General features: G+C 50.3%; 1 protein-coding gene across 5 annotated transcripts in view; it reads left to right on the top strand.

Moving 5' to 3' along the window:
- The window catches only part of COL18A1 (collagen type XVIII alpha 1 chain), a 247174-nt gene that overhangs the window by 134738 nt on the left and 96618 nt on the right, over positions 1–15818 (top strand). The window contains exon 1 of one of the 5 annotated variants that reach the window (XM_048870498.2): positions 13436–14169. The exons of 1 other annotated variant lie outside the window; for it this stretch is intronic. In XM_048870498.2, the coding sequence (XP_048726455.1) occupies positions 13506–14169 (664 nt within the window). In that variant the 5' untranslated portion in view covers positions 13436–13505. 3 more of the 5 variants (XM_048870496.2, XM_075118191.1, XM_075118190.1) reach the window with 3 other exon arrangements.

Raw genomic sequence — 15818 nt, 5'->3', positions numbered from 1 at the left:
GAGGTTTTGGAACAAATGGATAAATTAAACAGTAGTAAATCCCCAGGACCAAATGGGATCCAAGAGTTCTGAAGGAACTCGGATGTGAAACTGCAAAACCACTAACTGTGGTCTGTAACCTATCACTTAAATCAGCTTCTGTACCAGATGGCTGGAGGGTAGGTAATGTGACGCCGATTTTTAAAAAAGGGCTCCAGAGGTGATCTGGCAATTAGAGGCCAGTAAGCCTAACTTCAGTACCGGTCAGTAAAGAACAGAGTGATCAGATACCTAGATGAACATGAATGTTGGGGAAGAGTCAATATGGATTTTGTCAAGGGAAATCATGCCGCACCTATCTATTGAGGGAGTCAACAAGCATGGGTCAAGAGTGAACCAGTGGATATAGTGTACTTGGACTTTCAGAAAGCCTTTGCTCAATAGCCTTTGGTGAGGGACCTTGTCAAAGTAAGCTGTCATGGGATAAGAGGGAAGGTCCTGCCATGGATCAGTAACTAGTTAAAAGATATGAAACACGGGGTAGGAATAAATGGTCTGTTTTCAGAATGGAGAGAGGTAAATAGTGGTGTCCCCCAGGGGTCTGTACTGGGACCGAAGCTGTTCAATATATTCATAAAAGACAATGAAAATCATAATGCCACTATATTAATCCACAGTAAACCCACACCTTGAATACTGCGTGCAGTTCTGGTCGCCTCATCTCAAAAAAGGATGTATTAGAATTAGAAAAGGTGCAGAGAAGGGCAGCAAAAATGATGAGGGGTATGGAACAGCTTCCATAGGAGGAGAGATGAATAAGACAGAGATTGTTCGTCTTGCAAAAGAGAACACACAAGACAAGAACCAGGGGTCACCCGATGAAATGAAGAGGCAGCAGGTTTAAAACAAACGAAAGGAAGTATTTCCTCACATAACGCACAGTCAACCTGTGGAACCAGTTGCGAGGGGATGTTGTGAAGCCCAAAATTATAACTGGGTTCAAAAAAGAATTAGATAAGTTCATGGAGGATAGGTCCATCGATGGCTATTAACCGAGATGGTCAGGGACGCAACCCCATGCTCTGGGGTTGGTGTGGATCTGGAGGATGGTGTGGATTGCACTCTCAGCAAATTTGCGGATGATACTAAACTGGGAGGAGTGGTAGATACGCTGGAGGGGAGGGATAGGATACAGAAGGACCTAGACAAATTGGAGGATTGGGCCAAAAGAAATCTGATGAGGTTCAATAAGGATAAGTGCAGGGTCCTGCACTTAGGACGGAAGAACCCAATGCACAGCTACAGACTAGGGACCGAATGGCTAGGCAGCAGTTCTGCGGAAAAGGACCTAGGGGTGACAGTGGACGAGAAGCTGGATATGAGTCAGCAGTGTGCCCTTGTTGCCAAGAAGGCCAATGGCATTTTGGGATGTATAAGTAGGGGCATAGCGAGCAGATCGAGGGACGTGATCGTTCCCCTCTATTCGACATTGGTGAGGCCTCATCTGGAGTACTGTGTCCAGTTTTGGGCCCCACACTTCAAGAAGGATGTGGATAAATTGGAGAGAGTCCAGCGAAGGGCAACAAAAATGATTAGGGGTCTGGAACACATGAGTTATGAGGAGAGGCTGAGGGAGCTGGGATTGTTTAGCCTGCAGAAGAGAAGAATGAGGGGGGATTTGATAGCTGTTTTCAACTACCTGAAAGGGGGTTCCAAAGAGGATGGCTCTAGACTGTTCTCAATGGTATCAGATGACAGAACGAGGAGTAATGGTCTCAAGCTGCAGTGGGGGAGGTTTAGATTGGATATTAGGAAAAACTTTTTCACTATGAGGGTGGTGAAACACTGGAATGCGTTACCTAGGGAGGTGGTAGAATCTCCTTCCTTAGAGGTTTTTAAGGTCAGGCTTGACAAAGCCCTGGCTGGGATGATTTAACTGGGAATTGGTCCTGCTTTGAGCAGGGGGTTGGACTAGATGACCTTCTGGGGTCCCTTCCAACCCTTATATTCTATGATTCTATGGGTGTCCCTAGTCTCTGAAACTGGGAGTGGTTGATAGGGATTCCCTTGGAAGCATCTGGGTCTGGCCGTTGTCAGAAGACAGAACACAGGACTAGATGAACCCCTGGCCTGACCCAGGATGGCTGGCATTATGTTCTTATGTACAAACCTAGAAGGAGGCACAGTCCCTACCCAAAGAGCTTGCAGTCTGAGCAATAGCCCAGTCAGGCATGCATGCGAAGGTTAGGGAAGGGGGTGACGGCCGGGGTTTGGACCTACTGTAGTGAAGAGCAGGGCGAAGGAGTGGTTGTTCTGGTGCAAGGAGGAGGGGACGTTGATCCAGGCCTGGAGGTGAGAAGGGAGCTGAATGGGCTGGGCAGGAATCTGCAGGGTTTGGAATCATGAGTTAGGCAGTGGGCAAGAGCCTGTCAGGTTAATGAGAGAGGAAGGCTACCGTGTGGGGGGTGCTGGATGGAATCGGAGTCTAATGGAGTATTATGGGAAGGGGGAAAATAAGGGGCCTGTAGGTGACAGGGACAGGAGAGGGGTAGCCATCGCCCCCCCCCCCCCGCTACAGTGTTGGGGGGGGGGGGCAGGGGGAGGTGGCCTGAGAAATCTTCACCCTTTGGAAACATGGTGTCCAAACAAAAGTAAAATGCAAATGTAATGGACATTCTTTAAAAGCGTGTGTGTGTTCGTTCATAAACAGCTGCGTTGTGACACAAATGAATATGTCTATTGTCATGGGGTTTAAAGGTTTTTTCTGGGAGTTAAGCAGTTGGGTTTGTACAAAGTGAGCCCTGTTTTGTTCTCTGAGGCACCAGCTCTGCTTGCATTGGTCTCAGATTTTATCCCCCAAGCAGGCTATACTGACCTCAATGAGTGCTACAGAAATCACCCACAGACCCCTGGAGCTGGCCATGCTCTGGCGAATGGGAAAGAATGTGCTGATATTAACCAGCAAACTGCAGGGGATACAAACTCTCTGCTCATGTTGAGGCAAAGCGTGACCCATCCCTGTACCACCCACCTGGCCAGACAGTTCCTAAGGCACTGGGTGTACCTGTGCGGCACGTCTCCTGAGGACTGCTGCCACGCTGGGGAGGCGGGGCGGGGTGGGGTGGGGTGGAGGACTTCACTAACAGAGAAAACTCTGAGAGCCAAATTCAGTATTTGTGGTGGGGTGAAAGTCCATTAACCCAGGAAATGCACCCGTCCATGCCAGCAGAGCCTTTGGCCCCTCATCCCAGAGCAGATTTGGAGGGCTTAGCTATACTGGAATCTATAGTTTGGAATGAGACATCAGCACATCTGGAGATCTTGTTTAATATCTGTGACAAGACCCAGCAAAATCACCCAGCTGCACGAGAGGAAAATGCCTTAAATGACTCATAACAATCGGGGTGGCAGCAGCTCTCACTCAGCAGTATGAGAAAACGATTGAGAGGGAGTTTTCCAGAGCAGACAGCCTCGTGGTCAGCCCATCTGGAGGAGCTAAGAAAGTCAGCTCGGGAGTTCTCATCCTTACCTCCTCCTTCCCTTGGTCTGCCCCCCGGTGCATCTGTGACCCAGAGACCTCTTGGTGCCAACTGGCAGAGGGGGTCACAGAGTGTTCCAGGGATCTCCTGGATCAGAGGGAGGCACATTAAGTTTTACCAAAGGGTGGCATGTGAAATCTTGACCAAGAGCCCGCTGGTGGTCATAATTCATTGCAAAATATATGGACAGAATGTGTGGAAGGAATTATGTAGCTATACCCAAACTGTGTTCTGAGGATCTGTGACTGTGTATTGTCCGCTTCACAATGGGGGCCTGTCCACAGGCTGAGCTGAGTGCTGGTCAGGGGATTGTGAAATTGAGAAGAAAGAGACACACAGGAAAGAAGCAGCCAACAGGCGGGTGTCCTGGTTAAGAGTAAAGATGATGGTTTGGGGTGGGGGGTAGAACTGGGGGTACAGAGAGTCACCCGGGACCTTTTCCTCTAGGGTTCCTTGGCTGGGTTGAGGGGCTGATGCTGTCAGTGTCGGCTGACTTGGCTATTGCTCGTGCTGGGTCTCATTTATCCTTCATCTGACCTTTCCCTCCCCAACCCCTCCCTATAGGGGATGACGACATGTGTCAGAACAATTACCACCAATTCCCAAGTGTGGAAGGTGAGTCTAACTGAAGCAGGTCTGGCTGCCAGAACTTGTCTGAGGGCTTGTCGACAAGGACACTTAGTGCATGGCAAGCTGGGGTGTAAATCAGCCTCGCACTAGCCTGCCCCTCACTAACTGTCCATGTGGACCCTGCTGGCACACACTAACCATGCCCTGCTGTGAAATGGGGGTGGATAAACGCACCAGGGAACTGTCAGTGCACGGTGGCAGGGTCTGCACGGGTACTTGGTGCACGGCCGGCTCGGGTGGGCTAGATTTACACCCCAGCTTGCTGCGAATCAAATGTTTGCACAGACAAGCCCTGAATGAGGGCTCCCAGATAACTCAATGTCTTCGGTTTAACTTTTTAAAAACAAGACTTATTGCACTAAAGAAGGTGGCGCGAGCTCTTGGCACTGAAAGGGGAGGTGTGTGTGTGTCTCTCTCTCTCAGGGCTTTCTGCATTGCCATCAGTCTAAGCGCTTACTGGTTCCACTCTGAAAAGAGACTTTGTGAAACTGGCACCAGGGGTTCCATGCTTATGGTGTCTGAATGATGCCTGATCAAATTGTCTCCATTTACAAATAAAACTGTTTATTTTCCCATTCACCTTGGGATCTGAAAAGCCAGGCTGACTTCTTCCTGCCTCTTACTTAACAGTAAGAAGAATTCTGCTGCCCATGTATTGCTCTTAGTTACACCTGTGCAGTCCCATTGTCCTCTCAGTGACACCTGTATCAGGTGGGCTGCCCAGGTTTCAGTGGGGCCATGCAGATGTAGTGGGGACGAGCGTAACAATCCTGCTGGGGAGGCATTATCCAGTTCTCTCTCTCAGTTGTGATGGCTGTGTAAGACTGATAGTAAAAAGTAGTTTTAAAGAAACACATACCTCTTATTTGTCCCTGAAGTACGCAGGTAGGATTATGAATACACACAGCAATTGGACCTGCCGAGAAAGATGCCCTTTTGACGTAATCACCTGTCAGAGGAGAACCACACTTTAGCAAGCAGTTCAAGCTACTCTTTTTCAAAGCAAGTGTTTGAAATTGCATTGGGGATGTGTGCGCGCGATGCACGGGCAGAAGGGAATTCTTCCAGAATTTAGTTTCAGGTTAATTTTAATTTCATCCTTTTTTGAAGGGGACGGGGGGGGAGCTGAATTCACTAATTGGTTTTGGGTGGAAGTTATCCAATATTTGGTATTGCACCAGGATTTTTTCTTTCTGGTGAATTAATTCAACAGCTGGAGTCCTCTTTATTGCCGTTAGATAAAGAAGGCAGCCAAGGGGACCAAGAGATATGGGGCCTGGAATCCATTGAGGACTCAGGAGGGCATGTGTTAATGGGAGAGCCAATGTCTGGGAGTGGAACGTGCAGCTTATGCTTGTACTCGGGACTGGAACATGTCTCAAGGGGTTCAGAGGAGTCCCAGAAGTGAGGTAAATGGTAGCAGGGGGCTCACGGAGTGGAGATATGGAGTATAGGTTCTGATTTAAACCAAACCAAAAGACTCCTAAAAGAAAGCGGAGAGATGGCCAAAATGCACAATGATTTAGTACTGGCATGCCTGCAGAAGCTCTGACATACATAGCTACCAGTATAACTACCAGCAGATCATGTCAAGGGTTTGTTCCCTTCTGGTTTCATGTTTAAGAATGTGCACTTTCAGATAACACAGTGCGTTGGCTGGGGTGGAGAGGGAATGCAGATGCACCATCGGAAGGTGACTGCAACAAAACTCTGTCGTCATCTGATAAGAAGAAGAAACTTGTGGATCGAAATATCTAAGCATTTGTTTTTAAACAATATTACTTCACTCGAGTTACTTTAAAAGTTTGAAGAATTCATTTCCTTGATCTTTATATTTGTTTGTCAAGATCTCAGATGAGCTACTTTTCCTCCCTCTCTAGTGTAGTCTGTCAAGGGTAAATGTTGAATATGGAAACTTTATCGAAAGAAAAAGAAAAATGCGTTCAGTATTCAATTAGTTGTAGCCTATTTCATGGTTTGATGTATCTGTTACCAAAAAATACTCTAGAAGTGACATCACACCAGTTCCTTTTCAAACAAAGCATGAATATGGCATTGTTACTATGTCAACTAATATTTTAATTAGCAAACTTATTCAAACGACATTTTAAAAATACAGTGGAAAATGTGTCTTATTGGAGAAAACTAGTATTTTATGGTCCCGGAGAGTACTTTTGGAGTGTTGCCAAAAGCATGCATTAAGCTGTAGAAAGTTGTACATTTAATTTTTAAATTGATCTCTTACTTTTTTTGTAGCCGAATGGACGAAAATTGATACTCATAGAAATAATACACTGCTTCTTTTCCGTGACCTCCTGGTTAGTGAAATCTAGAATGAACTGCTCGTATCTAGGATATTACGATTTATTATTTTATAGCACTCGGGTGTGTTTGGATTCATAGAGAACACAGCCCTTAACCCACTGACCTTGCAGTTTCTTTCAGTCCTGTAAGGACTTACACACATGCTTGGCTTTACACACTGTGAATAGAGCCAATCAGAGCAAAGTTGCTCCTCGGAGTGTATAAAGAAAAGCACATAGGTAAGTCTTTGCAGGTGTAGCTATGGCATGAACGAGGGATTAGGTGGGGACAGCCATAGAGGACAGCGCTGCCGCTGCAGTGGTTCGTATCTTTCTTCGGATTGTTTGTTTATTTTTTACCAGTATAAAAATAAAATATATAAATTTAGACATAGTGAAAATAATTGAATCTTGAAGGAAAGAAAATCGATTCCTTTGCCAGCTAAAGGAAACACAGAATCCTTGGGCAATCTCACATACTGTCAGCCACCCCGGAATAGTACATAGCTGCTGTAACCACACGACTTAGGGTACGTCTCCACTGCAGTTGGGAGGTGTGATCGTGGCAGGTGCAGGCGTGCCTGAGGTAGCTTTGTTTGCATTGTGTTTCCTTATATCCAACCTAGACCTCCCCCACTGCAATTTGAGACCATTGCTCCTTGTTCTGTCATCTGCCACCACTGAGAACAGCTGAGCTCCATCCTCTTTGGAACCCCCCTTCAGGTAGCTGAAGGCTGCTGTCAGATCCCCCCTCGCACTGGCCAATTGCTGTGCCATCACGTCAGCCAACTCCCTCAGCACCCTCAGAAGCATTAGATCCGGACCTATGGACTTGTGCCCATCCAGCTTTTCTAAATAGTCCTTAACCTGTTCATTCACCACTGGGGGCCGCTCACGTCCTCCCCATGCTGTGCTGCCCTGTGCAGCAGTCTGGGAGCTGACCTTGTCTGTGAAGACCGAGGCAAAAAAAAGCATTGAGTACTTCAACTTTTTCCCCATCATCTGTCACTAGGTTGCCTCCCCCATTCAGTAAGGGGCCCACACTTTCCCTGACCGCCTTCTTGTTGCTAACATACCTGTAGAAACCCTTCTTGTTACCCTTCACAGCCCTTGCTAGCTGCAACTCCAGGTGTGATTTGGCCTTCCTGATTACACCCCTGCATGCTCTAGCAATATTTTTATACTCCTCCCTAGTCATCTGTCCAAATTTCCACTTCTGGTAAGCTTCCTTCTTGAGTTTAAGCTCACTGAAGATTTCACTGTTAAGCCAAGCTGGTCGCCTGCCATATTGCTATTCTTTCTGCACTTCGGGATGGTTTGTTCCTGCACCCTCAATAAGGCTTCTTTAAAATACAGCCAGCTCTCCTGGACTCCTTTCCCCCTCATATTATTCTCCCAGGGGATCCTGCCCATCAGTTCCCTGAGTGAGTCAAAGTCTTCTTTTCTGAAGCCCAGGGTCCGTATTTTGCTACTCTCCTTTCTTTTGTCAGGATCCTGAACTCAATCATCTCATGGTCACTGCTGCCTAGGTAGCCACCCACTTCTACTTCCCCTACCAATTCTTCCATGTTTGTAAGCAGCAGGTCAAGAGGAGCACAGCCCCTAGTTAGTTCCTCCAGCACTTTCCAAAAACTTCCTGGATTGTCTCTGCACTGCTCTATTGCTCTCCCAGAAGATGTCAGGGTGATTGAAGTCCCCCATGAGAACCAGGGCCTGTGATCTGGGGTCTTCAGTTAGTTGTCCAAAGAAAGCCTCGTCTACCTCCTCCTCCTGGTCTGGTGGTCTATAGCACACGCCCACCACGACATCATCCTTGTTGCTCTCGCCTCTAAACTTAACCCAAAGACTCTCAACAGGCTTTTCTCCAGTTTCAAACTGGAGCTCTGAGCAATCATACCACTCTCTTACATACAGTGCAACTTCCCCACCTTTCCTCCCACACCCTGCTAGACTGTCATGACCCACCGTGGAGCGTGGCTACACTGCTTACAAGGAAACTGCCATTTGGGTAGGAAGTCCCCTTAATTTCTTAAGCGGGGTAGTTATCTGCTCTGTATGTCCTTCACAGAGAGCTGTTTATTATTAATAATGGGGGCTGTTCCCTTGTAACCTGGTTAATTTCTAATGCAGTGGCGTGGGGGAGCGGGACTGTATCCAGAGCAGCGGAGGAGGGGACTGCGTGCACTGAAGCGCTGGTACGTGGAGGGCCTGGAAAAGGGAAATCGGGGGCAGAGCTGCGTGAGAATCCAGATCCTGTCCCATACAAATACAGTTCTGGAACATGGCGGACAATTTGGGGATGTCCTCAGGAGTGCCTGGGAACGGGCAGTGTTGTACCCTGGGCTGACCCGGTATGGATCTAAATGAGTACGTGGATCTCAAGACCTGGGAGAATGGGATACACAACAGAGAAAAGGAGCCCTTGCCCCGTGCACAGCCATTCCACGTTGGGAAGAACTGGCCGCTGCAAAGGAGGTGTGCGGTGCAGTTTAAAATGGAGACTGCCGTGTGTCTGGAGTTTGATATTTGAAGAAGAGAGCAATGGGAAGGAGAAGCTGCGTGATCCACTGCAGCTCAGATGGGCTCCGGTTAGGAAGCGAGTCTCTCGCTGGGTTAGTGATGAAGCTGGGGCCATGAGCGTGGGGGGGAGGTGGCTGCCAGGCTGCATTGTGTAAAGGGTTGTCGAGCGTCTCTTCACATTGGGTGGGGACCCGCCTCTGCATTGCCCCACTCCCAACTGCGTATGGTCCTCGCCCGCAGGCACCAGCAAAGTCCAAGATACGTGTGTCCTGTTCGTTGCCCTTGTGGCTGCTTGTGCTTGGTCTGGGTAGGTGCTCGCTTGGTCTTCCCTTGTGTACAGTAGCCCACGGCCCATTCCTTGACATAAACCACATGACCTGACAAAATGAAGGTTGTGAAGCCTTTGCCTTTCTAAGGCAGATGAAGACCTGTGTTTACATGGTTACTGGTTTGACAGGGAACTCGATGCTGGCGATTACTAGCCCTCCCCACTGTTGTTGTGGTGTCCAGGTTTTGGAGGGTCTCTGCAGTGCTGGGTGGGGATAGATGGTGAACCAGACCATCTCCTACATTCCTTCTTTTGGGTGTGAAAACCCTTGCTGTGTCTGAGAGTTGGTAACTGCTATGCGAGTCTGCACTGCAAAGCCCTGCCGGTGTTTGGCAAGATGTGAGCCAAGAGGGGAGTGAAGGGAGCTCAGGAAATGGTGTGATTACTAGACTGTATTGTACACTCAGGCTCATAATGTGCTCTGTGGAGGAATCTCCTCCACAAGGTTGATTACATGGCATTAGGCATATTGAGCTATTCAGAAATGCAATTTCCAAGTATTTGCTTTACTATTTCTGAGGATGCTGATTCTGATCTGACAGATTACGCAAAGCATGGCTGGAATGAAGGGTTTCCCCTCTGTTGCAGAGTCCTGTCTAAGAAGTTAATCTCTGGGAAGTCCCAAGAGCAAATCGGCTCGAGATCCAGGGGGGTCTGGTTAACCTAGGGAGAAGAGTCCCTTGAGCATGGCAGGCTGGAGGATGGGAGGGAACATCACCCTCCCAGATATGTAGGGGATCCTCACAAAATGCAGGAATTACGGGATGAAAGCCCGTGGCTGCTGTGCCATATGTGAGGGGTGTACTGGTTTGTCTGGGCCCTGTACTTTAGTCATCTGTGAATTATTGAGGACTATCCATTCGCGAAGTGATGCAAAGCCCATCACAGTCCCTGGAAGGGCTCTCATTGACTCCCACGCACTTTGCATCAGAGCCCTTCGCACTGTCCTGCAGAACGGACATGGGGATTAGAATGCCTCTCGTCTTGCTTCTGGGCTTCTTGTTCCTCAGGCTACACGGAGTGGGAGGGTCCTTCGGGGCAAGCACTGTCAGCCCTAGGCTGTCAGTCCTACACAGCAAGGCTTTGGCTGTTGCTTAGCCAGGGAATTGCGTGGGCAAGGGGGATTGCTTAGCCTGCTGCAAGGATATAGAAGAACTCGCAGAGGAAATGTGGAATGACCGTTTCATGCATGCCTTGCTCTGCATGGTTTGTTACCCTTTCTCACCAATGTGGTGTCCTTAGCATGACGTTCCTCAGCGTGAAGGCACTTGTGTCCAGCCCGGTTCACCCAGTGTGTGGGTGCAGCGCAGCTCAATGGGAGTCTTTCCACTGACTTCATTGTGGCACTTGACAAATGAATATGGGGACGTTCCCAAAGATCTCTCCACATACATCGCTGTACACAAGCAGTCAGAGCCACCTCTTCAGCCTTGTTTTGGTTCATGACGTGCATTAAGAAACTAGTAACAAAGGGGCGCGTAGTTGTAGAAGCTCCTCACTTTAAATCATGGCTGCACGGGGTGTGGAACAAGCAGAACGCCAGGAGGGGAAAGCGTTCAGGAGGGGAAAGCGTATTGCAGATGTGACTAGCAAATGGTCTGGCCCCCGGTTAGTTCTTGGCCCAGGTCCCATTGGCTGGCTAATTATAGGAACAAGTCTGAGGTCAGAAAAGTTCAAATTCTTTTTTTGCCTGGTGTGAGCTGAAGAACAGACTAACCAATTAAGTTATTTGACTTTCAGTGTAACTGGAACCGTTTGCATGGCCACAGCCCAAGGTGTTTTATGCCACTTTTCGTTTTGCACTAGCACAAGCCTGAATTACATCACCAGCTTGTGGCCCGCGCTCTGAGCAGTGCCGGGCAGTGTTCCCTATATGCCACTGTTGTGGCATAAAGGGGCCAGAAAGCAGTCAACGCCCCCGCGCTGGGAAATCTTGTGGCCTGGGGTTGGGGAATCCCCTGTGTGGTGTAAGGTTGGCGTTGCAACCCTGATTGGCTCCCCTCGCAGCTCCTGGGGCCGGCCAAGTGGGGGGCGGGCGGGAGGGAGGGGGGCTGATGGGGGAAGCTGTTAGCAGAGCCATCTCTGCCCGTGGCTGGCGGCACCACCCGAGAGGCTGAGCTCCGAATGGGTGCCCAAAGGTCTGGGATGCGCCGTGAGCAGGCGAGTATCAGGCCAGGGCTACACGTAAAACGCTGCAGCGGTGAGCTGCTGTCGGGCTTCAATGAAGACGCTACCTACGGCAATGGGAGGGGTTCTCCTGTCAGTGAAGACGACACCCCCCTACCCCTCTGTGCGAGAGGCGGTAGCTAGGTGGTTGGGAGAATTCTCCTGTCACTCAAAGCTGTTTACACCAAAGGTTCGGTCGGTTTAACTCCATCGCTTGGGTGTGGATTTTTCACACCCTGGAGCCACATCATTGTACCGACCTAATTTCCTCGTGTAGACCAGGCCCGAGTCTCAGAGTTGGTGCCTTTCCTGTCAGTGGGAGACCATCGGGTGTGCAAATGGTTTGTTTTTCAAACTGTCTTCAATGTTTCCACATTTTTTAGTGTGTCAGAGTCAGAAGTCCTCTAGGTCTTTTGTGCAATGGTACGATGGATTCAAAGCTCAATATTAACAACTAGATCTGGTCTGTTCTTTCAGTGCCTGCTTTTCCTCTGTCTAATTTCGTATATCTGGCATACTGTAAATGGTGTTCGGTTTGGAAATATGTCTTGACAATAATAGTCATTTTCTCCTAACTTCCCGTATCTGCAACACAGTAGAAATTGCGGGATTATTTTCTGGGGTTTTTTAAATGTGCGTGGAAATGCGGGGATAGTTGGATTGCTGGATTTTAAAAGTAAAATGTATTTTTTTTATACAGAATTACCTGGCGAGATTACCCCTGTGAGGCTGGAAAGGGAAAAGTAAATGGAATAACAAATTAGCGGGGAATGATGCTAGCCACAGTAAGCGCTTGGCATTCCAGTGGAAAATGGTGACATATTTTCACACACTACTCTGGCACACTACTCATGCACACATCACCTTGCAGGCCTGGAGGGATGCCGTGGCATGGGGAGCTATCAGCAGCTCCTTTGAGAACGTTCCACAAGAAAGGCTTGTGATCTGATGCTTGAACATCGATGCCAGGGTGGTTCTGTGGCTCTGGATCCCAAATCCCTCCTGTTCTGTCTTTGGGGAACATCTCAACTCACTGACATTAAACAAGGATGAATAACTGTTGGGAATCCTGGCTGCAGCCACGAGGCCTGGACAGCAGAACGTCCGCATACGGATGGCGGGTGGGGGGTCACAGCAGCACAAACTGCCCATGAACCCCATTTCTCGAGTACAGCCCCGAAGAGAGTGGGGCTGGCCAGGACACCTGGGATATGTTCATTTACCTTGTTCCCTGGGCAGCCTGTGTCCGCAGGGACCGCAGAGATGCTGAGCAGCTCATCCACCACCCGTGGTGAGACTGGGCCGCCCCGTCGGGTGCAGCTGCCCCGCCGAGCTGAGGGGAGAAGGAAGCCCAGGAAATGCCTCATCCCCACAGTTGCAAGAGCAAATACCTGTGAGGAGTGGGAGTAAGGAGTGGGGAGGCTGCCAGCTGGGCTGCGTGAGGAGAGATGGAGCCCGGGGGTGAAGTGACTGACTGCAAATCATCGCTGTGCTTTCTCTGACGGCAGCACTGTTCTCACCGCCTCCTCCCCCTGCGTGTCTGACAAGCAGCCTGCACGCTCTGGAGTTCTGCTCACGTCTAATTACAGGAGAACAGCTACTAAAATACAAGCATGTGGCAGGGAAGGGGCAGACGTCTCTGGATGTGCTGAGCTGTGGGCAAGGAGGAGTTAAAGATCCCTGGCTAGTGAGTGGGTGTGGCTGAGAAATAAATGGCAGAATGCTTCTCCGAGAGCGTGGACCAAGGGTGCAGGGCTGCTGACTCCCAGGGAGGAGCTGCAGGAGGGTTTGGGCAAAGGATAAAACTCCAGGTGTGCGCAGAAGGAAAGTCCCAGCGGGAGCATTGCCCTGTCGGGGAAGGAGGGCGTGGAGCAGGAGAGTCTGGCTGGCTGGTTGGGAGCAGGGCTTGGCAGGGGCTCTGGCTAGCCACGCCTCCCTTCATTTTTGTGCATGCTTCCCGGAGCTGCAGAGGACAGACCAATGTGAGCTCCCCTGGATGCTGGTCTGCTGCAGGACGCTTTTCCCGGAGCTGTATTTTTCATGGCTCCAGCTGAGCAGCGTCTGTGTCTCCTGCTCTTGCTAACCTGCTGCTGCTCCTTGGTGGAGACACAATTTTTTGACTGGTTCTGGGGGAGCCGAAAAGCCCCCAAGGTAACGACCCTGCCCCCCACAGAGAGCCCTGCTTCGGAGGGACAGACGGCGGAACCACTTACCTCTCCTGTGGCCACCACGACACGGGCGGCTGTGCCGGCGACCGCGCAGCCAGGGGACCAGGTATGGAGCAAGCTCGCAGTCACGCGGCCGGCACCAGCCGCGGACACCGCTGTCCCCGCTCCGGCATCACCTTCCCTGCCCCAGGACCAGGGGGAGAACATTGCAGGGGTGGGGGCTGAGATCCTGGACGTAGCAGAGGGCATCAGGAGCCTGGTCCAGCTATGGGATGAGGGGACCACCTGGAGGACTGGAAACGCAGGGGAGCCCACAGCCGCTGCGCCTCGGACAACCACTCGCACCAGTCTGGCTGCTCCCAGCTCTGCAACGGGGCTGGCTGGCCATGGGAACATGACTGCCAACTCGACAGGGGATGGCCACGGCCTGCTGGGGACCGGGCAGCCGGAGGCTTCGCTTCCCATGCCAACAGGCCCTCCGCCTGCCTGGAACAGGACACGGGCGCTCTTACAGAAGCCTGCGGCAGCTCCTCCAGGTAGTGCTTCTTTCCCGTTTTCATCAGGTAGAGGCACCCGTGGCGAGATGGGGGCTTCCCAGGAATACCTCTCTGCAGAGGGTCAGGAAAGTGCTACCCTCCCTCAAGCAAGGGCTGGCGGGGGAGTGGCCTCAGAAAAGAGAGGAGGAGTTTCACCGACAGCAAGTGTTCTGGACTGGCGGGAGCCGCAGACCGATATCAGCGTGCATGCTGGGATTCCAGCCCAGCTGGCAGGTTCTTTAGACAACTGGCTATCCCATTATGTTGCACATTCAAACCAATCGCTCTCTTACGGGAATAGTACCCGTCGCAGCCTTAAAAATAACGGCAGCCAATCAGTGCAAAGCACTGACCCTTCCACAATGCATTTTGGGATAGCAGTGGCTGATTTAAATAGGAACCATAATGATGCTGTTTCTAATACAAATGCAACTAATTCTGTGGATTTTTTTTCTGCCAATAATTCTGAATTTCTTGAGTTTGATTTACTAACCTACACTATGCAACTTTATAACAATGGTAGCGCAGGGCTTGCTTCCTTCTTTCCTGGATTGACTCTTACAGCGGGTCGCTGCTTGCCCTTCCCAGCCGATCTGCCGTATTGCAACAACCTGGGCATAAAGCATTTCAGATTACCGAATTATTTCCATCATGGCAGTGACGTGGAAATTCGGGCTGCTTTGCATGAGTGGGAGGGGCTTCTTACATCTCGGTGCCACCGCTACCTGGAATGGTTTTTCTGCTTGCTGCTGGTCCCTGGGTGCAATGCTTCTATTCCGATAACACCCCCACCGTGCTGGGGGTTCTGTGAGGCCGTGAGAGATCTGTGCTGGATTCATTTGAAAGAGGGGCGCCTCCCAATATCATGTGACTCTCTCCCTGCAGAGGATGCTGGGTATTCTTGTGTGTTTGTAAATGTGTCTGCAGGTAATATCACAGGGATAATGTTTCTTACCGATTTTTCTGTTTCTTCCCCCAGGTAAGCTAAATCTGTACTTGCTTTGCCAACTTTGCGGTTGTGCGGGGGTAAAGCAGTGACTTGCATCAAGCTGTCCCCTGCCCTCTCCTTCCATTGGTGTGTCTGTGCCGTGGGAGGAATGGGACAGTCTGGGGCTGCTCTCTTTAGAGTTCTGCCAGCTTGGGTCTGGCTTGTGGCCAGTCCCGCTAGCCCAGGTGCCCAGACCGCACTGCTGACAAGGCCTGTCCTCCGAGCCAGATGCTGAAGGAGGTGAATGGCAGTTGGGATAGGGGGCTAGTGACTCCTCCCCCCTCCCTCTGCCCAGCCCCACAACCCCTCTAGTTTTGGGTCAGAGGGCTGGGGATGAGTGGAATCTATCCAGTACCTGGCATTGGCCACTGTCAGAAGGCAGGATCCTGGGTTAGATGGACCATTGGTCTGACCCAGTGTGGCCGCTCTTACCTTCTTATTCTCTCCTCTGCCGCCAGCGAAGGGTCTGAAATCACTGAACGACTGCTGCTGATGACGTTGTACTTGGAGCCTTACCTGTGGCTCATGCATTCTAGCAGGGCGATGGGGCAGTTTTCATAGTGTCCTTGCACATTTGGTGGGGGACTCGAAGAGCTGGGGGGTCAATCTGTTTCAAATTAACTATCTGCTGCTGGAGGCAGCTTTCTCTCTGGTGATTCCA

Source organism: Caretta caretta, chromosome 11 (genome assembly GCF_965140235.1).
Source record: "Caretta caretta isolate rCarCar2 chromosome 11, rCarCar1.hap1, whole genome shotgun sequence".
NCBI lineage: Eukaryota > Metazoa > Chordata > Testudines > Cheloniidae > Caretta > Caretta caretta.
The sequence above is the reverse complement of the archived record's forward strand: the minus strand, read 5'-3'. Positions and strand labels throughout refer to the sequence as shown.